At 53.0% G+C, this 26,496-nt stretch overlaps 1 protein-coding gene across 5 annotated transcripts; it reads right to left on the bottom strand.

The window, feature by feature from the left end:
• Positions 1–356: 356 nt before the first annotated feature.
• Positions 357–26,036, bottom strand: SLC6A12 (solute carrier family 6 member 12). Of its 5 annotated transcripts, XM_034645916.1 has the most exons (17): positions 25,753–26,036; positions 25,117–25,355; positions 23,780–23,864; positions 21,521–21,787; positions 15,742–15,876; positions 12,764–12,904; positions 11,874–11,961; positions 10,822–10,954; positions 9,385–9,519; positions 7,555–7,658; positions 7,190–7,314; positions 6,709–6,821; positions 6,039–6,176; positions 5,202–5,304; positions 3,245–3,345; positions 2,601–2,771; positions 357–1,395 (listed from the first exon to the last, which is right to left on the bottom strand). In XM_034645916.1, exons 4-17 carry the CDS (start codon positions 21,732–21,734, stop codon positions 1,252–1,254), a joined length of 1,845 nt encoding a protein of 614 aa, XP_034501807.1. In that variant the 5' UTR covers positions 21,735–21,787; positions 23,780–23,864; positions 25,117–25,355; positions 25,753–26,036; the 3' UTR covers positions 357–1,251. The 5 variants fall into 5 exon arrangements, with proteins under 5 accessions (XP_034501807.1, XP_011215528.1, XP_034501808.1 ...); XM_011217226.3 differs by lacking the exon at positions 25,117–25,355; XM_034645917.1 differs by lacking the exons at positions 25,117–25,355; positions 25,753–26,036 and adding an exon at positions 25,055–25,073.
• Between the last annotated feature and the right edge of the window lie 460 nt (positions 26,037–26,496).

Genomic DNA, 26,496 nt, shown 5'->3' with positions numbered 1-26,496 from the left:
ACCCCACCCCTACTCCTTCTCCTCCCTCGCCTTCAGGAGGACCTGGCATCATTTGATCAGGACCTGGGGAGAGGAGCATCCCACGCGCAACACCTGTCTCCCTGTGGGAGACCAGCGGGCTTTCATATCCTCTGAGGAATCTCTGGAGGCAGAGGGGATGGAAAATGGCAAGAACAAAAGGGTCCAGGGAGGAAATCTGGTCAGAGGAGTACGGGCTGGCGGAGAAAGTGCCAAGGTAGGGATGCCAATGTGGGGAAAGCTGCTCAGCCCTCTACAGAGGGGACCCTCCCCCCAACCCCAAGACAGCGGAAACAACAGAAACAGGAGAGGTAAAGAATACTAGCACATGGTAGCAGGTGATCCATACATGCTTGTTAACTAAGGCAAGAGGGTATCATGGGAAGAACCCTGGCCTGAGAACAAGGAGGCCAGGTGCATAGCTGTGTGAACATGAAAAAGTCACTTTCTCTTTGGTCCTCAATTTCCTCCCGCAAGAAGTCAGGAGGTTGGACAAAAGCAGGATGGCAAATGGAGCTGCCTGGAGCACTGTATTTGGAAGGACTGTGCGGTGGGAAAGACTCTCTGATTGATTAGCAAGGTCTGCCTCGGGCAGAGGAAAGTACTGACACCCTCCTTGGAACAGCCTAGGGATCATCTCTAAGTTCCTTCCATTCCAATGCTCCATGGGTTGAGGACACAAATTGCAGGAAGAGTGTGGAACTGGGGACACCTTGAGACGCTTCCAGGAAAATTCAAGACCATGATGGCTTGTGAAGGCTTTTTGTTTCTCTAGTTCCTTCCCCATGAACTCCAGACTACCAAGCCTAGTGAAGGACCCCCTCTAAAGCAATGTCAGAATCCAATATGGTGTGTTCAGTTGTCACTTCAAACACATTGTGTTCCATCGGGCTCTCCAAGTCAAAGCGTGATATGTATTCCCGTCAGCACTACCCCCCCAACACACAAATATAGGAAGCTGGAACATCCCCAGAGTGGGAGCTCCCACACAGCGTAATGTGCTAGAATCAGATGGTGGACTCAAAAAAGACCACCTTCCTTTATAAATAAGAAGATGTGTTCCAGCAGGACCCCCTCTCACCCACCAGAAGGAGCTGTCCCCTCTGAGGATGCCTGGCCTCTGGCTGTGGACATCACAGAGGTTCTCAGCCGGACTGCGTTAAGGGACAGAGGCGAAGGCTGTCCACTGTGGTGGCCCTGACAGAGGTTCCAGGCTCCATAGCCACCTGGCTGCTACAAGTGAGTCTCCTTCTCGCCAACTATTAGTCCCTCCTTCGCTGGGGAAGGCCCGTCGTCCTGGCTGGTACCACCATGCAGATACAGGTGCTGCTTGGGTTGTGGCAGGCTGGGGTCAGGGGTGGTGAGCTGTCGCAGGCGCTGTGGAGACAAGAGGGAATGAAGGGGTGCTACTGGTGAGAAAGGCACAGATGTTTAATCCTGTTTGTATGCCCAGGCCCCAGCACAGAGCCAGGCACGCGGGGGCGGCCGGTAGCATCTGAGTGAATATGGGAATAAATATTTTGAGAAGAGAGAAGAGACAATAGCATGGTGACTAGGACTAGGAACTGGCTGGATTCCAGTTCTGCCTCTCTTACTAACTACCTATGTAATTGTAGGCAACCCATTTAACCCCTCTGTGCCTTATCTGTAAAACGAAGATAATAATAGTACACAGCTCATAGAACAGTGCCTGGCAACGGTAAGTTGATCAATAAATGCCTATTTTTGATCTTCTTACTATTACTAGTATAATGGGATCAATAAGTCCCTATTATTTTGTGTGAGTAGTAGTACTACTATTATTAATGGTATTGGTGCCATCTCCTCCCCCTCCTTCTTGCCTTGAATGCAAATGTGATGACTGGAATCATGACAACCTTCTTGTGACCATGAGGTGGTGAGCATGATGATGAAGACATGCTCAGGACAGAGGTGCAGAAATATAGGAAGAGTTTGGTCCCTAATGACCTCTTTAAGCAGCTGACCCAAACAGCAACAGCATCCATCTCTGGTCTTCTTGATGTAAAAAGAAAATAAGCTTATTTGCTTATTGCAGGTTGGGTTTTCTGTTACTTACAGGCCAGATAGATTTCTACAAGTGTAGTGTCTTTGTGGGACACGCTCTATCCCCTTCCAGGAAGGCATGTCTTAAATTCTAAGCAGGGACCCTTTTGCACGTGGTTCCCCAGGCAGAAATAAGAAAAGAAAAGAAGCCAGGAGCCTGTGCATGAAATGAACCGTGATAACTGGTTATTAGTTTCCTGGGAGCAAGGAATTTGTGCTCTCTAAATCTCTGTGTCTGGGCACCTTTAAGTTCCTGTTGTGACTCAGTTTCCTCCTTAAGCCTTTGACAGTTTACCCTTGGTCAACCTGCTCACATGATCTGCTAGAGGTCAGATTCTGAAGGTCTAGGACTCTAGGACTTTTGAGTGTTTCTGAAAATGAAGCCATTGGACTGGTCTTCAAAGATTCCATCAGACTGAAGGGCTGCCCCACACTCAGAGCTGGGCCACCCCCTTGGTGTCCTGCCTACAACCTCCCTCAGAAACCCCCCTTCGTGTATCACTTCCCCCGGCCCCTACCTTCTTGAAGGAACCCTGGGTCTTCAGAAGGGTGATGATGACAAAGAGTGGGACGCAGACCATGGAGGAGAGAGCCAAGAACCAGCCGATGGAGTAGCCCCAGGGAGGGTACACGTAGATGTTGTTGTATTTGAGAGGTGTGTACTTGCTCAAGGAGAAGAGGAAGGTGGCCTGGAAGGAGGGAGAGGTAGTCGCAGATGAGACAGAGAGCCCTTGAAATCCTCCCTCCACCTGCTTCAATGTCCAGGGACAGAGGGCAAGTTAATGCACTGTGGCGCGTCACTGAGGTAGACTAGTAAAAGCCATCGCAAGCCGTGGACCAAGGCGTCGCTCCCCCGAGGACTGAGACAGGAGGAGCTCTGAGGAAGAGAGGGGAGGTGGAGGAGCCCTGAGCAGGCAGACAGAAAGAGACCACTAACTGGGAAGTTGGGCAGCGGATGGAGGTGCTGAGCCCGGAACCGGAATGAAGCAGGGGAAGGAGCCAGCCCCCGAAAGGAAGGCCAGGGGGACCAACCCAGAAGGGGAAACGGGCCACCCTCCCCAGGTAGCTGGATAGGCAGGAAAGGAGCCCCAGAACTCAGGCATCCTGCTCCTTGTCCCCAAGTCTTCTGGAGGCAGGAGGGGAGCTCCTGGTGGGCACATACCAGGCAAAGTCCAGGGGTCAGAAAGAGCCAGGAGATCTTCACCAAGGGCCATGGCCGGTAGCCAATCATATCTTCGACGTTGTCATAGAAACGATCTGCCCCTGCCCAGGCACGGTGGGAGAAAAGTGTGAGAACAGGAGGAAGGAGACAGCTTGTAGGGATCTGGGGAGGACTCACCTGGCTTTGCCTTCCTCCCCCCACCCTGTGAGGGGAAACTGGATCAGGGCACATGAATGAGACAGGTCCCTGGCACCCCAGCCACAAGGCAGGGAGCAAGGAGGGAGAAGAGGCTGCTACCAAAAGGCTGGGAGGCCTCGAGAGAGTCACCCAACCTCCCGGTGCAATCCTCTGTCCCCTTGTCTAGGGATGAAGATCCTAAATCCTCCCCATGGAGGAGGGTGTGGGCCTAAAACGGCGCAATGGCTGCGCGAATTCTTGTGTGTTTACACGGCAGACATGAGCTCAGTTTCAAGTCAAAACAGCAGAACAGTCAGAGTCCCCCTGTGCCGGTGTAGCACGCTAAACTCACACAGGGCCAGGAAGCCACTGGGAAGGTTCTAGACTCTGGAGGAACCACTGTGCGTTCTCAGGAATGCGTGGCAAGAGGCTTGATCTGTGTTTGTGGAAACACTGACTGGTTTTGTTCACTGTCCTTCTGTTTCCACGTTTGCTCCAGATCCAGGCCCAGCCAGTCCTCCAAGGAGGAGAGAGCCACTGATTGGGGAAGACCCTTGGGTGGCCTCCCTAACCCCTCCTCAGCAAAGAAATCACTTCCCACTGATCACCGGTGTGCATGAAATGCCCCCATTAGGGAGTCATTCCTTTGACTTCCAAATTTCTCCCCCAGTTACCAACCAGATACTGCTGGGAAGGTGTAAACGATTACGGTTGCTCAGCTCTTTAGAACTCACTGTGATGGAGTTTATGAGATCCTCTGAGAACAAGTTCTGAGAAGCAGTAGAAGAAAATCAGAAAGACACCAGTTGCTTGAGGTGAGAAGATAGGAGACGTGTCCAAGGGGAGGAAGGACGCCAGACAGGAAGGCTTAGGATAGCACAATAAAAACCTTCCTACTCACGGCTTTCCTACTCGTGCCCACTACACAGCACCCACCTACCCTCTCTGTCCCGAGCCTTGTTACACTGGCAACGTGTTCCCCCAACCTGGTGCGGTGGAGCCCGAGGGTCCTGGGATATGACGATGCCTCCTCCACGTACTAGCTGTGTGAGCTTAGGCAAGAGACCTACTTCTTTGAGCCTCGCCTCCCCCTGCAAAGGGCCGCTGTGTGGGCTGTGAGATAATGTATGCCACAGTCAGCACACTGCTTGGCAATTAGCAGTGCACTGACTTGATGCATAAAGGCCCCCCCCCCCGCCACGGTCATCAGGCCTGATAATGGCCCGGATGTTCTAGCATTCAGCACCCCGGACTAATTACCCCAGCACTGAGCGGGGCAGGGCCGGTGGTGGAAGTCAGTGGAAGGCAGAATTCACTTCAGTAGAAGAAAGAAATGCAGAATAGCCACAAGGAGAAAAGCTACCTCAAAAACACAGGAATGAGTTTCCTGTTCATGGAACTACTCAAGCAAAGTCAGGGTGATAACCTAGGAAGGGAATGCGGGGATGTGGGGAGGCTCAGGCGAAGTGACACTAAAGGTCTCTCCTGGCTAGGATTCCCACTGCTGAAGGCCTCCAACAGCAATCCAGAAAACCATTGCCCGTTGTTCCTAATTCCTCTCACTATTGCAGGCAATCAGTTTTGTCCTTACCCGAGCTCTGTCTGCCCTAATGAGAAATGCCTGCGTGCCCAGTGGTGGATGAACGTCCCAGGGCAGCAACACAAAGACCTATAGAAACCACAGGGCCAGCCCACCACGTCTCTCCTCCAGGGCAGATCACGCCCTTCCGCTGGTGGGGCGGGGGCAGAGGCTGCCCCTCCCTTTCCTCCCTCCACTTACCATACACCCAGCCGACACAGATCACTTCAAACACAGCCAGGAAGAGCAGGCAGGTGCCACTGGAAGCGTAATAATCAAACAGCTGGAAGATATACATCCCGCCCTGCGGAAAAGTGAGCGGGGCTGCCGCCTTGGCCGGGATGGGCAGGGGACCCGCTCTGCAGTGAGAGCGCAAACACCCATCTGGGTACCCATCCTGCCCAGCCCATGGGAAGTCATTCCTTGCAACTAAAGGGAGTTTGCCTTGCCTGCCCCTGCCTCCAGGCCCCTCATTGAACATCAGCACAACCACCTCTGACTGCTGCAAAGACCTTGGGAACCGTGGGACACACACTGTTTCATCTGCCCAGCATCGTACCTCGTAGCAGCGGGCACCACCTCACTCTGAGGGTTCCTCTCCCTGCTCCAGGCCTAAAGCTGAGTCAACGCTGGACACTTACGGTGTTCTTAGGAAAAGGTCCTGATCTTTCCTCGGGGGTTGAGTGGGTGGCGGGAGCTGTGCCAGCGTTCTTTAATATCAGGAGGGCAATCTGGCCAAGAACGGCATTCCTGACAATGCCATTAGAGCAGCTGGATCCAGCCATGCCTGAAACCAATTATCTCTAGACTTTTCAGTTTCCGGGCCCCCAAAAACTCCTTTTTCTGCTTGAGCTAGCTAGCATGTGTTTTCTGTCACCTGACACCAAAGAGCTAACTGAGCGTAGGAAGGTTCTGTGTTCTACCTCGCTGTGATGACGGGAGAGCTGGTGTCAACACCCCCAAGTAGCCGCTGAGGAAGGTGTGCCCCTGGCTCCCTCAGCCTGGAGCGCAGCCTGCAGGCCGCACAGCCGAGCTCACCTCCGTAACCAGGAAGAGCCCTATCAGGTAGCACAGGACCGAGATGGCCAGAATGAGGAGCTCCCGCCGCCCGCTCTTCCGGAGCTGACTGGGGAACATGTCCACGGAGGCTGTCACCAGGCACTCCACACAGACAAACTGCAGGCAGGAAGGGAGCTGGGGTGAGAGGCACTGCCTGCCCTTGGGCCTTCCCCCAGCATGGCTTTGCCCTGGCTGCCTCTCACCCCACTCACCCACGCTGACGCACAGGAGCACAGGAGGGGGCACGAGGGCAGAAGTGGGGTGGCCAGCCCTGCCCTTGGCTGCATCTCTACAACAGAGGGTCCCAGCATGGGGGTTCGAAGGGGAGACATGTTCTGCCCCCAAGGCTGGGGGGCGGGCCTGGCAGCTTGAGCTGAGGGGCTGGAAGGAGGCAGGAGGGCCATTGGGGAGGGGGGGTGTCCATGGATGGGGAAGGGTCAGGCCTGGGGGGAAAAGGCAGGTGACCCCCTCACAGAATAGGTTGGTCTTGAGGCCAGGGGTCACCCAACCAACTGCAAGGACAAGCCCTGGAAAGCAGAGGGGGATTTGGAATATACGGTCATGGGGAAAGGAGATGGGGGAAGGTCATACTCAGAAGCGCAGAAGCTGGCAAGAGGGTCACCAGGGCAGGGAGGGGTGGGCGACGCACCTGGCTGTCCAGGCCTAGGAAGATGAGCATGATGAAGAAAAGGCAGGACCACAGCTGGGATAAGGGCATCATCGTCACAGCCTTGGGGAAGGCGATGAAGGCCAGACCGGGACCTGCCAGGCACGTAGCGGGGTCAGGAGAGCTCCCTCCGGCTCTCACTGCCCTCAGGGAGTAGCCTTCTCCCAGGGCTCTGTGTGAGTGTGCGTGAGAGTGTGTGTGAGTGTGTGTGTGTGTGTGTGGAGCAGTTCAAGAGGGCAGGGTAGTTTCATCCATTGCCAGATGGCTTGGCATCCGCTCCTGCATGTGCCCTCAGAGCCTGTGCCCTCCTCCCCCCAGCATTCAGAAGGCCCTGCTCTTTGCCAAGCAGGGCCCCCGGAGGCTAAAAAGTTCCCATCAGCCAGCTCCTGGGACTCCTGCCTGGGACCCTGGAGGAGGGATCTGTGTTCTCCCCTCAGGGCCCAGACAGCAAAGTGGCACCTACCGGACTCGGCCACCTCAGATATGGGCACCCCCTGCTCTTGGGCCATGAAGCCCAGGATGGAGAAGACCACGAACCCAGCCGCGAAGCTGGTGGCGCTGTTCAGGAAGCACAGGGCGATGCAGTCCCTGCGGGGTCGGGGTTGGGGGGGAGTGAAAGATGTGTGAGGAGAGGGATGGAAGAGAGAATGGGGGAGGGACCAAGATCAAGGATCAGAAGGTGAAAGAGGAACAGGGAGGGAGAAAAGGAGGGAAGAGAGAAATTCAGTCTGGGAACTGAAGCTGCGATTCCTGGTTCCCATTGACACTCCAGGAAGGCTAGCGCCCCAGAACCCTAGAGTCCCCAGCACCCCCCCACCCCCCAGTCACCTGTAGCAGTTGTTGTGGTACTTGTTGTAGCTTCCCAGGGCCGTCAGGCATCCCTGGCAGATGGCAAAGGAGAAGAAGATCTGGGTGCCCGCGTCCATCCACACCTACGTGAAACCCCAAGAAAGTGGCAGGGGGGCAGGCAGGCGCCAGCCTGATGCCCCTCAGACCCTGCTGGCCTGCTGGGTGCACCCTCGGAGTCACTCACTCGCTATCCTCCACTCACATGTCACTGCACAGGCAGGCTCATTTAAATGTGGCTCTGGGGGCGCTCAGGAGGCATGGCGTACTTTGATTTGGTGGGTGGAGGAGCAATGCCCAGAGAAGGCAGGGCGGAACTGAGAGCACAGGGCTCACTCCACAGCACTGAGTGCCTCAGGCAGCCGAGATGGGGGACCAAGGGCCACTTCATTAGAATATAAAGAAAAAACCCAGGATCCTTGGGGAAGAGGAGGGTGTGGGATGTGCTCAGACAAGTCCTAGAGGAGGAAATAGAAATGCACAGTAGGGGCGCCTGGGTAGCGCAGTCATTAAGCGTCTGCCTTCGGCTCAGGGCTCAGGGCGTGATCCCGGCGTTCTGGGATCGAGTCCCACATCGGGCTCCTCCGCTGGAAGCCTGCTTCTTCCTCTCCCACTCCCCTTGTGTTCCCTCTCTCGCTGGCTGTCTCTCTGTCACGTAAATAAATAAAATCTTAAAAAAAAAAAAAAAAGAAATGCACAGTAGATCTGTGCCGAAATGTCCCACCTCACAGTAGTAAAAAAAGTTAAATTGAAACAACAAAATGATACTATTTTGATCTCTCGAATTATCCAAGATCAAAGGTTAAAATAAATTATTATGGAATCTCTCATGGGCCCTGCAGAAAAAAAGGGTACCCTCCGATACTGATGGGGAAAGTCTACATTTCTCTAAAGCCAGTACTTTTCAAGAACTTACACACACATACTCTTTGACTTAGTGATTCCAAGTCTGACTACAGTCAGGAAGTAACCAGAGATGTGGTCCAAGATTTAAATACAAGTGTCTGTTGCTGCTGTATATACGATCATGAAAAAATACCTGACCTAAATGTCCAAGAATAGGAACAGATTGATGACCCCTGCCCTGTGCGTGAGAGCTCAGAGGACGAGGAGGGGGAGCCTGGTCTGGCGTGCGCACTGCCCCACTCCGTCCTTAGAGCACTACTTGGCCCTTAACCAGTCCTCAGTACATTTGGATGAATGAGTGACTGGTTGGATGATAGATGGACGACATAGTATATGCAAGTGTTTAAAATGATGTTTACAAATGAATTTAATAACATGGGAAATGTTTACAATATAATTTAAATGAAAAAAGATATTCTCTATATAATTATCTCAACTATGTTAAAACACAGACACACAGATACACACACACACACACACACACACACACACACACACACACACCCCAACCAGAAAAAGAGTTGGAAGGAAATCTAAAATGCTCGTAGAGATGATAGCTGAGTGGTGGGATTACACGAGATTTTTAATTGTTCTCCGGTGGGGATACATTGTCTTTATTTATTTTTATTTTTTTTTAAAGATTGTATGTATTTATTTGACAGAGAGCACAAGCAGGGGGAGCAGCAGAGGCAGAGGGAGAAGCAGGCTCCTCGCTAAGCAGGGAGCCCAATGCGGGGCTGGGATCATGACCTGAGCCAAAGGCAGACGCTTAACAACTGCGCCACCCAGGCTCCCCATCGATATATTGCCTTTAAACCAAGAGAAAAGCAACCAGAGATTTGCAAAAGTACAGCTGTGGTTTGGGGTGGGACACAGGGGAGAAACTGTCCCCAGCGCAGCTCCTACCTGGGGGTCCTTGAGGCGAAGCAAATCGGGCTTCAGGTAGTAGATGACACCCTCGTAGGCTCCGGGAAGGGTGATGCCTCGGACCAGGAGGATGACCAGCATCAGGTAGGGAAACGTGGCTGTGAAGTAAACTACCTGGAGGGAAACAGGCCCAGGTCACGCTGCTGGGCACACGGCACCAGGAGGTCCAGGGAACCTACGGCGGTCCTCCTGTCGTCCCTCCTCCGACAGCAAGAGTGGCACCCAGCTCAGCATCAGACACCTCCTTAGAGTAGCGAGAGGGGGTGAGCACCTGCAATTCCACACCTTCCTTTACACGAGCCAGCAGCCAGCGGGCCTGGGGCTTCGAGGCAGGTGACATGTGAGATACGCATCAGCAGGGCAAGGAGGGAGGAAGGCTGAGGTTGGGGGGCGGGGCACAAGCTTCCAGCCATAGATTTTCAAAGACTGTTTTAAAATCCAGATTCTGGTCTCCCGGAATCCCTCATCCAGGCTGTTCTCCCTATGCCTCCTGGTGAGGGAGGGTCTTGGTGACAGAGGGGGAGCAGATCCACAGTGACCTGTGGCAAAACTTAAACTGTACATCTCCAGGCTTAAGGCTGGGGGAGCAGCAGTGGCCTGAGCTCTGGGATATGGAGACGCTCTGAGGGGTCCACTCTGCCCCCGACCAAGCTCAGCTCCTTACCCGAGGTGATGGCAATATCTGTGTTATCATCACTATTACTAGTTTTATTATTATTATAACAACCTGGGGAAGGGGGAGGCTGCCCCCAGAACAGGCTAAGCAGAGCAGTCAGGATCCTGTCTATTCCTGGCTTTACAAAGCATGAAGCATCAACCTCAGATTCCCTGGGTTGGAAATAATGGCTCAAATCTGAACTCTCTACACATACAATAAGCCACTGTTGTCCGTTCTTGGTTTGAACCCCTTTGATGATTAGAAACTCACCACCTCAAAGACAGTTCTGTTTCCTGGTTCATACCACATACTACAAAAAGCAAGTCATAAAAGTGTGTGATCCTAATTGTGTCATGTACACACATAATAGATACAGATACACGCAAACATACATAAAAAGGAAACTAGAAGGCAATACAGGAAAACATTAATAGGGATTAGTAGATCCAAACGGCCACCGTGCTGGCTGGTACAGTGATTAGGGGGACGTTACTGGTACGTTACTGGACGTCACTGGTACAGTGATTAGGGCATGTTTCTTCTTTTGATCTGTATGTTACTTATGTAAATGGGTTTTTTACATTCATATTGAAAGAGAAAGGCTTTCCCTGTACTGAGCTAAACCCTTCCTACCATTTCCCCTGTTCTCACCGTGCCTCTCCCTTACTCTACTCTTTCTTTCAGTTCTCCAGAGGGACTCTGTGAGTGTCCCCATCTGGGGGGCACAAAGAGCTTACCAAGGAGCCGGACCACCTCACCTTGCCCGTGGTCTTGACCCCCTTCCAGATGCAGAAGTAGCAGATGACCCAGGCCAGCAGGAGGCACAGGGCCAGCTCCCAGCGCAGGGCTCCCAGGTCATGGATGCCTGAGGTGATGCCCAAAACACGTCTCCTGAGGATGGAAAAAAAACAATCAGCTGAAAGGTGAAAGGGAACAACTTGGCATCTCTCTTCAAGTCTCTTGATTCTTAGTGCTGACCCCATAGATCTCATGTTCCAGGCTTCCCCTCCCCATCCCACTGCACCCCTCCCATGGCCATGCCATGTTCCCACCTGTGGTCTCTATGCCCCTGCTGTTAGAAGACCAAATCATGTAATCCCATAAGGTATCTTTGTCTTTCTAACCATCCAGCTTTCTCTGTTGTACAGAGAGATAGAGAAAGAGAGAGAGTGTGAGGGAGGTAAGTGATGGATGGGTGAGTAGGTAGAGAGTAGACACACACGCAGGCTGATGCGCAAGCACACAGGTATCAAATGGGGGGATGAATATGTTTTAGGGTTGGTGGATGTGTGAGCTTTGGGTGACATGAGGGCATACGCGTGTAAGGGCGTAGTCACGTGGAAGGGTAGAGGTGTGAGTGTAGGGTTTGCCCTACGGATACTCTTACCCTGGCCAATTTCAAGCTACCAACATAACATCACTGACCACGGAGCTGGGGAGTGATGTGCACCATCTCCTCCGAGCTGGGCCAGACCGTTTGCCCTGCACCAGTGGACACGTGTCAGTAGGTGTGAAGGTGTAGGTAGATGCCTGGGGGTGTGGATGGGTGCAAGGATGCAGGTCGACGTGGGTAAATGTGTGAGTCTGGGTGGACACAGGTGGACCCGGGGTCATTGGGAGTATGTAGGTGGACAAGAACGGGTAGATGTGAGTGTTCCCCCAGGTCCCAATGATGCGCCCGGTGGGAGCTGGGTAAACACTGGGGAGCGTGCACAGAAAGGCTTAAACTCCCACTCCAAGTCCCAGGCCTCAGACATTCAAATTTCCTGCTTGGGGCCCCTGGCACGTGGCATCCAAGCCCAGCACCTACTCCCAGAATTCCATGACAGGTGAGGTGAAGTTCTCAGAGGGGGTCGCTGTGCGGGCTCCTGAGCGGTTCAGAAAGTCCATGCAATGCTCTGTTGGGGACAAGGGGGGCTGTGTGTCAGCTAGGAACCAGATGGGGAGAGATGCCCTGTTACTCTAGTCCCCCCTGACCCTCTGACCTTTCAGCCTGGCAGTCCCCATCATTCCCAGTCCCAAGAGCTTCCTTTGGAGCCCCCGTGTTCCAGGAGTTGACCGCCCAGGCGGTTCCTGGGACCGCCTCCCTCCCCACCTGCCTCATGCTGCTTTTGTTCCAGTGAATCGGCTGTTTCTCTGGCCACCCCGCCAACCAACCTCTGACACAGACCTCCGATCCCCTCTGCTCCCATAACTGGCCCACTCACTCCATTCAACACACAGATGGACTGCGTGCTTGTGCCTGCTGGTCCCCCCCAGACAGCCTGCCGTTCACATGGTGGGTTCCTTCTCCTCCTTCAGCCCTCCGCCATCAATTTTCCTCCCGCTGTTGTTGGGTTTCTGTAATTTCTTTCACCCAGTACAATTTGTAATCATTTGATTAATTTGTCCGTTTGTACCACTAGACCGTCCGCTCAGGGAGGGCTGGGGCCACGTGGCTTGTGCTTGCCCTTGGACATCTAGCCCCCAGCACAGAGCGAGTGATGAGAACCCCTTGCAGTTGCATGAAACATTCACAGTCTGGTGGGGCTTTCGGTTCTCCTGGTGGCTAGTCTAGGTTCCCACGGAAGGGTCAACCAGCAGGACGGCACCTGTTGAGGCAGGGGCTGCCACCTGTCCTGTCATTGTTTGCCATGGCCAGCTCACACGGGCCCAGTCCCTAGGCAGAGGCCCCGGCCCAGGGGCTGAAACCGTGGATACCTGTGTTCCAAGGATTGGTACAGGTTGTCCAGGGCAGCTCAGAGGTAAAGGAGCTGAACAGATAGAAGAGGGCCCAAGCGAGGATGACAATGTAGTAGATGTTCAGATAGGACTCGATGACCACGGACGCCAGACCGATGCCTGCGGGGGGAGGGGTGGCATGGGGGAGCAACAAGGAGAATCCAAGAGATCCAGTTAGCCCAGCAGAGTCCCACGGAAGACGCCGGCAGCGTCAGAAGGGTATTGGGTGCTACCCGAAGAGAATCACCAGGATTTGTTTATTGGGCTGAGAAGCCACGTACAGCACATTTTTCTATGAAAAACGGGTTACAAAACACCTCGGTGTGCGTTCTCCCAGTTTTGCAATATATATTTGAATGTATATCTTCTTTTTTAAATTTTTTTCTCATGCATGATTTATTTGACTTATGTCTTTTTTTTTTTTTAATGAGATGAACTCTGGAAGGATTGTCATTCAAAAGTTACCTGTGGTTCTCCAGGTGATAGGATTTCGATTCACTTTTAAAGTTATTTTTTTCCTTTGTCCATCTGCATTCTCTAGTTTTTCTGTGACAATCGCGCATTACTTATAAAATGAAAAGGGGCAGGAAGAACAAAGGAGTAAGTAGGGAAATTCTGGTAAGAATCAGTCTCAAGATAAGAGCAAAAACCAAAAGAAACCAGCAAAGAAAAAAAAAGAAGTGGTGGCTGACTGTTGAGAGCCCTGGAGCCTGAGTGGGTCTCAAAATGTCAGCTCACTGCCCAGCGAGGGGCAAGAGCAGCAGCAGAGGCGTGACCTGGGCGCCCCGGTCTGACAGCGGGGAGCAGTCTGGAGGCTGGCTGTGGGGCGACGCTCCTGCGCGCAAACCTATCAAGGCCGGGAGGGAGCAAGGGCAGGCACAGTCCGCCCCTCCCCCGTCCCCTTCCCCTCTGCCCCGCCTGCTCTTGCAAGCGTGGGACCTTTCCACAGTCATTTTAAAAGTAGCACGTTGCCAGGGCTGCTGTTAGTCCCGAGGTGTGAAAGCGGGCAGAGGAGTGGGCGCCCCGCCCTGCCAGCGCCCGCCAGTTTGTCCTGAATCCCAGGTCCCAGCAGCCAGCGTCCTGGGGAGTCGGCCCGCCGCCCGGGGAAGCCGGTACTCCAGGATGGTTTAATGAAGCACAGTCCCGAGGCAGGTCGGAAAACCAATGCGGACTGTCCACAAAACCAGCCCTTGGCCGGGCGAGCCCACCCTGATTGTCTGTTCCCGCTGGCCTGGCCAGCGCGACCGGAGCCCCCCACCACCAGCCCCGCCCCGGGATTTCCTGCGTTTGGGTCTCTGCAAAGCATGCAGGCGTGGGGGGCGGGGGCGCCCTTAAGTGACCATGGCGCGGCGGCTGGGGCCCTGGGAGGGGCGGTGGCCGGGGCTGCTGATGGCGAGGAGGGTCCCCGGGGAGCCGGGAGGCCGGGCTGCTCAGAGCGCACACACAGACACCCACACACCCAAACAAGCGGCCACTGTGCAGCCACTCGCCGCCAGAACGCGCTGTGCTCCCACCGCCCCGTAAACACCCGACCTGACCCAGAAGGAGGCAGGGCGCCAGGCTGGGGAGGGGGGGTGCCCCATCTCTGAGGGGAGGGATGATCTCGGGGGAGGAAGCTTGTGCCTGTGTGTAAATGGAGGACGGAGGGTGGGTGAGCACCGGGTGTGTTCTGGGTGTGTGGTATGCTGTGCTCGCTGGGAGGGTGAAGTGTGGGGTGGGCTCAGTCAGGCAGGTGGAGGGCAGGTAGTAAGCAGCCTGGACCCTCCCACCAACATAGGGGCACACACCTAGAATGGGCCTCTCCCTGAGACCCCAGGCCTTGGAGTCTCTGTCTCTTCAACTTGGAAAAGAGGGAAGGAGCAGCAATCCCTCCCCCAACCCCCATCCAACGCTTGGTTTGCTCATGCATACCACCCAGGGGCTCGCTTGGTCCCACGGATAGAGCCCAGCTGGGTGGGACAGTAGGTGACTGCTGGGGTCTAGAGCAGATACTGCCCTGGCTGAGGCGGCAGCACTCCCTCGGTACCCAGCACTCGTGAGTAGAAATGCATGTGGGCCAAGCTTCACCCCGCCTCAGCCCCTCGCTGCTGCTCCTCCAGGGGTCCCAAGGATGCCCCAAGAGGAATCAGTAGCAGAGAAGCCTGGTCCCCACAACCAAACCCCATTAGTGGTCAGGTTCCCAGCCTGCTTAGGAGCCGGTGTTTCCCCCCATGCCCACCTCAGCCCAGCCTACCAAGCTGGGCAGTAACCCCAGATAGCCTAGTCCCTGGGGCTCTCTCAGAGACTGGCGTGAGGGAAAGAGTTGCACGTAAGCAAGGAACCCGTCAGAGACAAGGGTTGGATTTCCCACTGGCCCCCAGGGGACTAGCCCAATCAACTAAAGATGGGGTGGGGGAAGGACACCGCAAGCTGCTCACATTAGTGCCCGCAAATCCACCGAGAGAACAGGAGCGTTCCCTAACCTAATCCCTAACCTAATTCCTAACACAGGAAATAGCCTGAATTTTCCGCTCAGGGAGACCTGGGTTCAAATCCCCGGTAAATGATCTCATTTTCTCATCTACAAATGACGAAGCGAGTTACCACGGGAGGGTCCGATGAGGAAATATACGTAAAGTGCTCACTGAGCCGTACAGCGCAGGGCTCTGTAGATGGCAGCCATCGTCATCATCATGACCACAGTTATGGCCCTCGCTGCGCCCTGGGGGGCTGCCTGGGAACGGCTTTCCCAGAAGCTAATGAAGATGAAACTCCAGGATTCCTCACTTGCAAGGACCCCTTCCTCCCCAGGATCTATAAGCTTTGGGGCCCCCAAAGTCTGATGACACTTCTGTGCCCCCCACAGCCCTTAGCGCCCGACAAGAGTAGATGAAGGTGGTGGCGGAGGAAAGGGGAGGAGTGACGGAGGGATGGAGGCGCTCGGTGGCCCTGGCAGGAGGCCAAAGGAGAACACTCACCCTGGAGAAGGGGGCAGATCTTCCTCCAGGCTGTCACGCTGCCTTGGCTGGTGTACTGGCCCAGCGCCACCTCCAGGAAGAACACTGGGATACCGCAGGTGAAGAAGAAGATGAAGTAGGGGATGAAGAAGGCTCCTGTGGAAGAAGGGGGGCAGGGGCTGAGTCCTCGAGAGAGCCGCGCCCCGCCGCCTGGCAGCCAATCTCCCTCCCCACCCTCCCAGGGGCCCGCGTTGGCCTCCTCCTGTCTGCGACCAGGGACGGGCAGAAATTTTCCAGTCTGAACCCCACCGGGGATAGGAAAGACCTTTGAAGAAAAAGGAGTGAACATTGAGGTGGAAATCCTAATAGATGCACTATTTATTTTCTCAGTGTGCTTCCCAAACTTAGTCCATTTATTATTTTTGGAACCAAAACATGTGTTCTGTATAATTTGATATGCTTATTAAATTATCAAGTTTGTTACATTTTAGAGAAAAAAAAACAAAAACACCTCAGAAAAATTATTTTTCCTCTAGTAATTTTCAGATGGTTTTTTTCCCCCTCCTCCAGGCTCTGGCCCGAACTGGGGTCCCAGCAGAGAAGGCCCTTCCTCAGCTCAGGCAGATTCTGGGGCACTGGGGGTGTCAGCAGTCACGTGATTAGGCGCTGACCGACAGGGCCCCCTACAGGTGGAAAAAGCATCCAGCAAAGGAGGGAATTTGAAGACAACCCTAAGCAGCCAGTGCCCACTTCGGTCACTAGGACACATACCTCACCTCAGGAGTGTACCCATGGGTGAACAGATCATTGTTTCCTGCACCAAAATAACACTTAGCACCTGTGTGGTGCTTACTGTGTGTAAAGCATTCTTCTGAATGCTCTGCCAACATCAGAATCCTCACAGAACCACCTCCCATGGGCCAGGGACCATGGTTATCCCCATTTCACAGATGAAGAAACTGAGGCACCAAGCCAGGTGGTCCGATCCTGAGTCTTTCTCCTTCCCACTACATTATAATGCTTCATAATCAATCCACATTATTTTGTAGGAAAAATAGAAAGTACAAAGGGGGATAAAGGAAAAAAATACTACATAGCCTTCCAATTTTCTTATAAACACACACATGTAGATAGATGATAGATATAGATAGATAGATAGATAGATAGATAGATAGATAGATAGATATAGATAGGTATTTCTTTTTTTGGAAAAAATGAGAACCTACTATATATTCCTTGATAACCATTTAAAAACATATCATAAACCTATCATATCAATAAACGTGGACGGCATCATTTTAATGGCCATATTATATTCCACCGCAAGCATCTATCTTAGTTCATTTCATCGGTACCTCCACTGGCCTTTTTGGTTGTTTCATTGGAAACCCTGCTGCGATTCGTTGTCCACATCCTTGTGCACCTGGCTAATTAGCTCCTTAGTATAAATTTCCAGTAGACGAATTGGTAGGTCAGAAGATATGCACAATTTTTTTGCTCTTTTTTTGTGTGTGATAAAATACACACAACATAAATTTTACTTTTTAACCATTTTAAGTGTACATTCACGTTGTTATCCAACCATCACCACCATCATTTTCCAGAACCTTCTCAGCCATCCCAATCTGAAACTCTGTAGCCATTAAACACTAACTCTCTATTCCCCGCCTCTCCCCGGCCCCTGGCAACCACCATTCTACTTTTTCTCTATGAACTGTTTTTCTAGACACCCCATATAAGAGGAATCATGCAGTACTCATGTTTTTGGTGTCTGGCTTATTTCACTTAGCATCATGTCCTCAAGGTTTATCCATGCCGTTTTGAGGCTGAATAAGATTCCCTCATGTGTGTACACCACATTTTGTTTCTCCATCTGTCCACTGATGGACATTTGGGTTACTTCCACCCTTGGGGCTGGAACGTTTTTTCAAGGTCTTTGACATGCATTTGCAAATTGCCCTCCCAGCCTCTCCTACCCATCTGCAATATGTGAGAGTGAAGGAGAAGGATCTGTGAGTCTTCTGAGCCCCCCAGAGCCACAGCTGCCAGTAATTCTCCAAGTCCTGAAGTCCTTTTTCACCCCAGCTTTGCCTGCACATCCTGAGTACGGCTGGAGCATTCCTAAGCCCGGTGCAAAGAACACCCCCGACTCTAGTTTACCTGGCCTAGGTGGTTACAGGGGTGAGGCTGAGGGGCAGTGTGCGGGGCTCTCCCAGAGGGCACTTCACGGGAAGTCTGTGGCGGCATGTGATCCACGGGCCCCTTCCTGCTGGCTGTGTGGAGGTCCTTCCCTCTCCTGAAGAAGACGGCCTCAGCTCGACCCTTGGCACATAGACTTCTGCTCCACAGAAACCAGGGTGAGCTCAGGAGGCCCAGAGCTGGGCCACGGCAGGCAGTGGGAAGAGGTTGGTTCTGGAGCGCCTAGAGGCGTCCATTCTCGGCTTTCTCCCTGGGTTTTGACACACTATCACTGCAAACATCCTCCCCTCCAATGAATGTCTGAGAACCCTCACCTGGGGAGATTGACCTGGCCCACAATTCTCTTGGCATCTGCCCAGGCTCTGGGCACGAGCTGCCGAATGAGACCCCCCGCCCCGCCGGGATCTGTAAGGACAGGGTGACTTGAGATATGTTTGTAGTCTCCCTGCCCTTGCTCTAAGGTATGCCTTGTTATCTCTGCCAAGCCCACGCTCCAGAACCACTGACGGTCTGGAGACTCAGAATTCATAAGAATCTCTTTTGGGGTGAAGACAATCTAGTTTTTTTGAGGATGATCTAGTTTAGCAACTCCCTGTTTTTTAATAACTAAAGACATTTTTACACCAATAACACTATATTTTCATCCCTGTTGAAAGATTTTTCTCTACACAACTGTTGGTTATCTAATTATTAATTCATTCTCGATTGATTAATATATCAGTAAAAACTATATTTAACTGTTTTTTTTCTTATTTTTTTTTTAAAGCAAGGCAGACTGCCACCTGCGGTGCCTCGTTTGGATGTGTCTGGAGCCTTGGAAGCTTGAGTCCCCTATGTTCTCCTACAAATGGACCTTGAGAGCCTGTTTCGAGGTTCTAGCAGGGGAGTGAAGCTACTCCTATACCCTTGACGGAAGAATGGTCCTCCTCTGTTGGGGAAGGTCGTCCTCTTCGGACCAAGCGCACAGCTTCGGGAGGGACACATGTGGAGTGGTGAGGGAGGAAGGGGACACCCGCCAGTCCAGCCAGATCAGTCAAATCAAACCTGGCGATCAATGGGGTGACAGATATTACAGCCAGATTGCCCTGACATCCTAACTGCTACCTAAGGAGTTATGGTCAGCTGGAGATAAGCCCTATTATCACAGCGAGTTAGTACAATTCTAGCCTGAACCAAAAAGTCGACATTTGAGTTAGTTGGTGAAGTCGTGTTTGCACATAGATCCAGGCTTAAGTTGTCTGAAATAAGGAAACCAACAGTCCTACTTTCTTGGACCCCCAAAGACCAGTGACCTCAGACTGGGACCCCTGACCTTGCTCAGCCCCTCGTGGGGGGGAGGAGACAGGAGAGAGGGGAGGCAGGGTGTCCTCCCCGGGTACTCAGGTTGGGACAGAGCAAACGTGAGACCACAGACTCTGCCCAGTAACTGGCATCTGGCACTGCCTCTTCACACACGACCTGGGCTCATCCTAGCATCCCAGCACGCTGTCCTAGGCGCTTGTCTCCCCACACCGCCCCATGGCCAGGATGGAGGCCACAGCCAAGTGTTGCCACCAGGAAGAACAAGGCAGTGTGGGCACCCAAACCCGAAAACCTGTCCCCTGGACCCTCCTTCTTCCTCCTTTTCAGATGGCAGGGTGAGTGATGTGCAAGCCAGTGAACCAGGCGTCCAGGGCCCGCATCTCCCGACCACTTCTATGATCTTGGGCAAGTTGCTAAGCCTCCCCGGGAGCGTCCGTGCGCTGTATGAAATGGGGGCTCAGCCCCGATCACCTTTAGCTCAAGCACAAATGCCCTGCGTGTCTGTGAAACAGGCCTGGAACAAAGAAACAAGTCACCTCCCCTACCATTTCTCCCTGCCTCCCCTAATTTCTGGCCAGCAGTCACCACCCCCCCTCGCAACTCCCCAGTTTTGTTCCATAGCCCTCAGCTGCCAGGAAACCCCATTTCTATTTCTTTGGAGCCATTAGTTCAAGCAGTTGGTAATCGTAACTGTAAGGTTTAAAACACAGAACAAGACATGCGTAGATGCTCAGTAAATACTTGTCAAAGTCAATATGGGGGCGCCTGGGGGGCTCAGTCAGTTAAGCACCCAGCTCTCGATTTCAGCTCAGGGATTGAGCCCCTGGTCGTGGGACTGAGCCCCATGTCAGGCTCCACACTCAGGAGTCTGCTTGACATTCTCTCTCCTCCCCCTCGGCAGCTCCCCTCCAAATAAATAAATAAATCTTTTTAGAAAATTAAATATGAATAGGGTTTAGAAGGGTTTTCTAAACAATGATTATCTTTAAATAGGAATGTTTCTTCTTTATACCTTTCTGGAATGTTTCGGATTTCATAATAAATGTGTACAATTTCCACAGAAAGAATAAGGGTATTTTCAAAAGGCAAAAATGCATCTGTCCAGTCACAAATAAATTCATATAAATGAATACTTCCATTTGTATGAAAATTCCAAATAGGTAAACCCACAGCCACAGACAGTAGATTAGTGGTTGCCAAGGGCTGGCAGCCAGAGGGAGTAGAGAGTGGCTGCTAATGGCTTCGGGCCTTCCTTCTGGAATGATAAAAATGTTCTAAAATCAATTGCGGTGACAGTTGCACAATTCTATGAATATACTAAAAGCCTTTAATTGCACACATAAAAAGATTAATCTGGCCCCTTCCCACCATACCCCTGCTCATTTTTACTACCAGTGTCGAAAAATTAAAAATTATATTTCTTCAATTAAAATAAAAATCAGAGACAAGGTCATATTTCTCTGCTTAAATTCTTCAACACTTCCCATCTCTCTCGGGGCAAAGCCTACAAGATCACCTCTCTGATCTCTTCTCCCACTCTTCCCCCCACCTGTCACTGCCCTCCTCCTTGCTGTTCTTCAAACAGGCCAGGTGCACTTTCACCCCAGGACCTTTGCACTTGCTTTCCCTCTGTTTGGAATGTTCTTCACCTGGTCCATCCATAAGACTCACTCCTTTACCTCCTTTAAGTCTCTGCTCAAATGTCACCTCCTCAATTCAAGGTTTCCTGGGCACCTTACTTCACCTTTCAAACCTTCCCTCCACTTCCCCCACTGCCAACGACCCAGCATTCCATACCATCTTCCCTGCTTGGCTTCTCATCATTCCACTCCTCACCATTCAACATACCACGCATTTTACATCTGCCTCTGTCATCTGCCACCCTGCACTAGAATATAACACACAGAATGTGTTCTGTGCTGTATCTAGAACAATGCTTAGCACAGGATAGGCCCACGATAATACTAGCTGAATGAATGACTCCTATCAGCAACCGCCGTTGTACAGGATCATGAAAGATTATTATTATCCACTGTCATTATCATATCTTGTTACACACTCAGACTCCTTGGTCCTGCCCATTACCGCCATTACCCTTCACCGTGGTCCCGGGAGGCATCATCCCTGGGTCACGGAGGAGGACCCCTGAGGCGGAGCCAGAGCTCAGACCTGGGCCCTCCGACTCCATGCCAGCCTCCTTCCATTTTACCACATTGCCAGGCAGGAGGTGCCTGGGTAGGCCCCGCCTGGCGGTCAAGGCACAGCTCTCCCCACCACTCCTACCTCAAAATGAACTCACCACCTCCATTTTTGTAGCAGAGATAGGGAAACCTCCAGACATTCCCCAGCCCAATGATCTCCCCGGCCACTGACAGCACAAACTCCATCTTGTTGGTCCATTGGCCCCGATCCTTCACCTGGTCCTCGCCTTCCTGGTCCAACTTCTCTCCCTCCTCAGGGAGCCAGGAGACCACAGGAGGCCCGTCCTCGGGGACTGCCACTTTTCTGTCCATGGCCACGAGATGGACCGGGAGGCCGTGGAGCAGGGTGGTGAGACAGGCACTGCCTGGTGGGAGGAGAAAGGGTGAGCCGTATCAGCCTGAAGCGTGCCCTCCACCCCTGCCTTCTCCCTCCTAGGCTTCTATTATTGCTAGAATATTGCGATAACATTTCCTATTGCTGGAATATGGCTTAATATCATTGAGCTGTTGACCTTCTTCCCAAACTCTCAATGACTTTTACACCGAAAGTTACACTTTGCTCTCACCACTCAGAGAACAAATAGGGAGCCAATCTTAGTTTGTCCATTTTGCAGAGGGGGAGATCCAGGCCTTGACCAAGGAAGTGACTTGCCTACGACCATACAGTAGTAGACTGGAAGGAAAAGGCTTGGGGTCTTTTATTTTGAGTCCCTTCTGATATCCACAGCCAGCCACCAGCCCCGCTCACCCGTCTGCCGAGTTCCACAGGGTCCAGTGGTTGGCACCTGCCCAGCCTCCAGCCTCCAGGCCGGAAGGGATCAAAGCCTGCCAGGGTGGCCGGAGGTCAAAGGGCAGGTGTGGCCCCGGTGATAGCATGGTCTTCCCCTAGCTGGTTGCGTGCTCTTCCCTATGCCAGGCAATTGATCAACTCAGGGTAAACATGGGAGCCAGCTAGATCTGGACGTCTGATTGGGAGGGAAGGAGAAGGTGGGGCCTCTGAACAAGGCCAGATGAGACCTGGGATTGGTGCCAGGACCAAGTGTAGGCCTTCGAGGGAAAGCTGGTTCTTGCTCTCTCTCCGTTGTACCTCTGTCCTGAGAACAAGCCAGGGGCCCTGGCTGTAGATCCCAGAGCGATTCTCACTGGGGTGGTGGTCTCCCCAAGGGAGCCCCAGATGTGGCTGAGCGTGACAGGAGGTCACTGCCCTTCCTGACTCCCTGCTCTCCTAAAGAGCCCAAGCTCCCTGGACTGCCAGAAAAATGACGTGGCCTCTCTTGGTCTTACTCTGTACATCTGTCAACCTGCAGGAGATAAACTGCAGTGCTGCAGTGTTGTACCTGCATTCCTTGTTTGCCCCCTCCCCCCCACACAGCCACCCTGAGGCCACCTCCGCCTCGGCTGCCAGGAGGAGGTGCCCCGGCTCCAGAAGGAAGCACCCACCCAGCGCCCCTCACCTCCGGGGAGCGCTGGGGGAATCAAAGTGACCAGAAGCTACCAAGTGCTCCATGCTCCTCCAAGACTCTAGAGAAACACAAGGGATTCTTTTTACTAAAAGAAGCGTCTGTGTTTATTTGTTGGTCCTTTTAACCCAGGCAACGGCCCAAGCCCAAGTCAGTTAGAAAGGCGTGGCAAGAGCCATTTGAGGTTATGGAAATTTTTGAAGGTGACTTGAAGGGTACAGGTTATCCCAGGAATGGGAAAGCCTGTCGGGTGAGAGTCTGGTATGGGGACCTACTCAGAGGTTTCCACTGCAAGCTCAGCCCAGGAAGAAAGATGAAGAGAGAAGTACCTAACGGAAACCAGAGGTCATCAGCCTCTGATGCAAAGGAAGAGGAGGGAAGGGAGGGAGGGAAGAAGGATTCCAGGTTCAGAGGAGACCGTCAGACCCGGGGCTGGGGGAGGCTTTGAGAACCAGAGTACCAGGTTGGAAGAACAGGGTAGTTTGGCCCCAGGGAAAGATTGGGTGTTCCTGAACCAGTTGCAGACATTGCTACAAAACTGGGGCTCGGGCACCTTGAGGAACGGCCCCAGAATTGTTATCAGACAAATGAATGGATGGACGAATGAATTCAAAAACATCAACGGGAAACGCACCAGGTAGGAAACCTAAGGTCTAGTCTGGAGCTAGCCAATAATAATATTAATAAAAGTTCACATTTGACTAATCATTGAGCCAAAAACCTACACTTCTTCATATACGTATTCAAATTCCCTCTTCATTAAAATCTTTGAAGTAGGTATTACTATTAACTCCATTTTATCAATGAAGAAATGAAGCTCAGAGAGATGAAGGAGCAGGACTTGACACCTTGCAGGTCTTCAGTGAAACTATTTTTAGATGATTTGAATGAACTTACCAATACAATAAGTGATGGAGCTGAGTCTCTAACTTGCTGTGTGACCTTAGGCAACTCACACGTGCTCTCTGGGCTTTAAACCTCCCTGGAAGAAGAATGAGCCGTTCAACAGGAGTGCTGGGAAGGTGGGGGATAGAAATAAGATCCATAAAAGACAAGGAGAGATTTTCCCCTTTGCTTGTCAAACCACAGTGTAGCTCAGCTCTGGGCGAGCCCAAGCACAAAGGTCTCCAAGGGGGTGGGCAGGGGACAAGCTTTCCTGTTCTCAGACCAGAAGCAGCTGTGTCAGGCCACTGTCCTCAACAGTGGAAGGAGGGGAGACCTGGCGGGGCCAAGGAATAAGAGAAGGGAAGACCAGAGGAGAGTGCAAGGCGGGGAAGCAAAACTCAGCAGGGTTTGGGCTGTATCAGAATGGGGAAGATAAGAAGAGAACACACACTGATGAGTTGATACTGATGCAACATATTTTTTTTAAGGTTACTGGAAAGATCATAATTTATGGGTCAGAGTGAAAAAACGGAATGGCAGGATGAAAGCAAGAGCATGTGGGAAGGAAAGCTGGCCCCGAGCTACCGTAAGTCAAGGGGAAACAGGCCTCTAGTGCAGCAAGTGGGATTCAAGTTAGACTCAAGGAAGAAATGTTGAGGCAGAGGTCAGACATAAACACAAGCTGTACAGAGCTCTCCTGTGGGGGTTACTTTTAAAAGCCAAAAGGACGGCATGCCCCCCACCCTCCTCACCCCGTCCCCACAGTGCCCTTCCACCCCTAGCCCACTGGCAAAGAATAAACAACAGTGTTATCCACAGTCAAGATGACTTCCACAGATCTCCCCCTTCCCAAGATCTCCCCCGCCCCAGCTCTGCCACCTCTCCAGCCCCTAGGCCCCCCTTCCCACCTCTGCTAAGCTGGAGCAGGGTCCGGGGGCATGCATTGGAGCTCACCACACGTCAGTGCCCCCCAGGAGCAAAGACATCTACACCCACACTGGGCTCAGTGCTGCCCATCGAGGAAATCTTCAAGAGGCTACCAAGTCCAAAATTAACCATTTTCAGGAGCTGGGCATGGGTCAGGGTCTAGGAGGAGGAGGCCTGGTCAGGGTCTAGCAGAAGAGCAGACAGGTGGAGAAATGCCACGTCCCACATGCCACTGGGATCCCAACTCGGCCCCATCACCCTCCCAGTCCAGCACCGGAATGGCCCAGCCCTGGACCCGGGGTGGAGGGGAGGGTGGTTCAGGGGATGCCCCAGCCCCTGCTTCAGCCCACACCCACATACCTGTTCCCATTTCCGTACACACACTGGTGCCATTCCCGTCACGTCCCTTTGCACACACATACCTGTGTGCATGGCACCAAAACCTGACTCCGGCTAGTCCTTCACACACTGTGGGCTGCCCGCTTCAGCCGGTGGCCGCCTGCACCTCCCCGCGGCTCCCTTGTTGCCCTTCTCTGGCACAAGCATGCTCGCGCCTCCCCACAGCCCGAGCTGGGGCAGCTTCCTCCTTCTGGTAGGCGCTTTGCTCCCTGCTTGCTCGGCTTGACCCGTGTGGGAGGGCGGGAACCCCTCATCTGCATGGCTAATTGCAGGTCATGGGTCTTCAGGAATGCCCAGGTTTGTCCGTCTGCTCTTCCTTCCCATCTTCCTGGGCACTGTCTGCTTCCCCTCCCTCTCCACGAGTCAGGTGATCACCCCTCTTTCACCCACTCTCTGGGGCCAGCCCCCCCCAACCTCTGGACTTTCCCAGGCTTGTCCCTGAGCAACTTAGAAGCTGTGGGTGGCTTGGGGGAGCCAGGGTGATGCCCTTGGTCCTAAGATTCCCAAACATTAGACTTTCCTTCAGCCCCAGTCTTTTTACCTCCCCCCCACACACACAATCCTATAAAACCTTGCCTCCCAGGACTCACCCCTCCAGCCCCTCTGAGACACCTCTAAGGGACTGAGAAGATACAGCCCGTCCTCCACTTCCTGCTCACCTCAGTCCCGATCTCGGCTCCCGTGGTCAGCTCAGCTCCATGCCTCCAGTCCCTGGGACAGTCCCAGGGAAGCCGCTTGCAAGAATGCCCACACAGCTGGGACCTGAGAGGGGAACCAGCCTGCACCTTTGCTCCTTCTCCTGTTCCTCCCAGCTCAGAATCCCATCCGAGTTGTTGTCCCAGGACTCCCAGACAGAAAGCGGCTGTGTGTGCGTGTGTGTGTGCGTGTGTGCGTGCTCATGCACACCAGTGTATTGGGAAGTGAAGGGACAGAGAAATACCACAAGCAACAGGAGGGACTGAAGCCAAAAGTTTGTGCACCAGGATTACAAAATCCAACCTCAGGAAGCCAAGTCCTCTGTCCCCAGTCCCCCACCCCCATCTCCCTCCCACTGTGCGCCCCCCCTCAGCCCTCCCAGTGGGCGCTGTCCCAAGAGGACCCCTCCAGATCGGCTCAGACTCACATCTGACCATGTGTCCCTCCTTTTGTCCCTCCGCCTTCCCCCTCCTCACCGTGCCCCTCTAGGACCGGCTCCTTCCCAGGGAAGAGACGGGATGCAGGGATGCACGAGGCAGGGGGCAGCCACTTACCAGAGCAGTGGGATGGGAGCCGCCAACCCCCAGGCTGGAAACTGAGAACCTCAGGAGGGGAGTTGGCCTCACTGACGAGGGCTCCGGGAGGAGGGTGAATCACGCACTGGAGTTTTCCACCAAGTACCTGCCCTCTGTGGTTTCAAGGCAAGG

This window comes from Ailuropoda melanoleuca, chromosome 16 (assembly GCF_002007445.2).
Source record: "Ailuropoda melanoleuca isolate Jingjing chromosome 16, ASM200744v2, whole genome shotgun sequence".
NCBI classification, from domain to species: Eukaryota; Metazoa; Chordata; class Mammalia; order Carnivora; family Ursidae; genus Ailuropoda; species Ailuropoda melanoleuca.
The sequence above is the reverse complement of the archived record's forward strand: the minus strand, read 5'-3'. Positions and strand labels throughout refer to the sequence as shown.

Excerpts from the sequence above, each read along its gene's own strand:
- SLC6A12 (XM_034645916.1), bottom strand. The coding sequence starts at position 21,734 with ATGGACAGAAAAGTGGCAGTCCCCGAGGACGGGCCTCCTGTGGTCTCC. Across the intron at positions 12,905-15,741 it reads GATCTGCCCCCTTCTCCAGG|GCATCGGTCTGGCGTCCGTG; the intron begins GTGAGTGTTCTC and ends CTCCCCCCGCAG. Across the intron at positions 6,177-6,708 it reads TCCTAGGCCTGGACAGCCAG|TTTGTCTGTGTGGAGTGCCT; the intron begins GTGCGTCGCCCA and ends TCCTGCCTGCAG.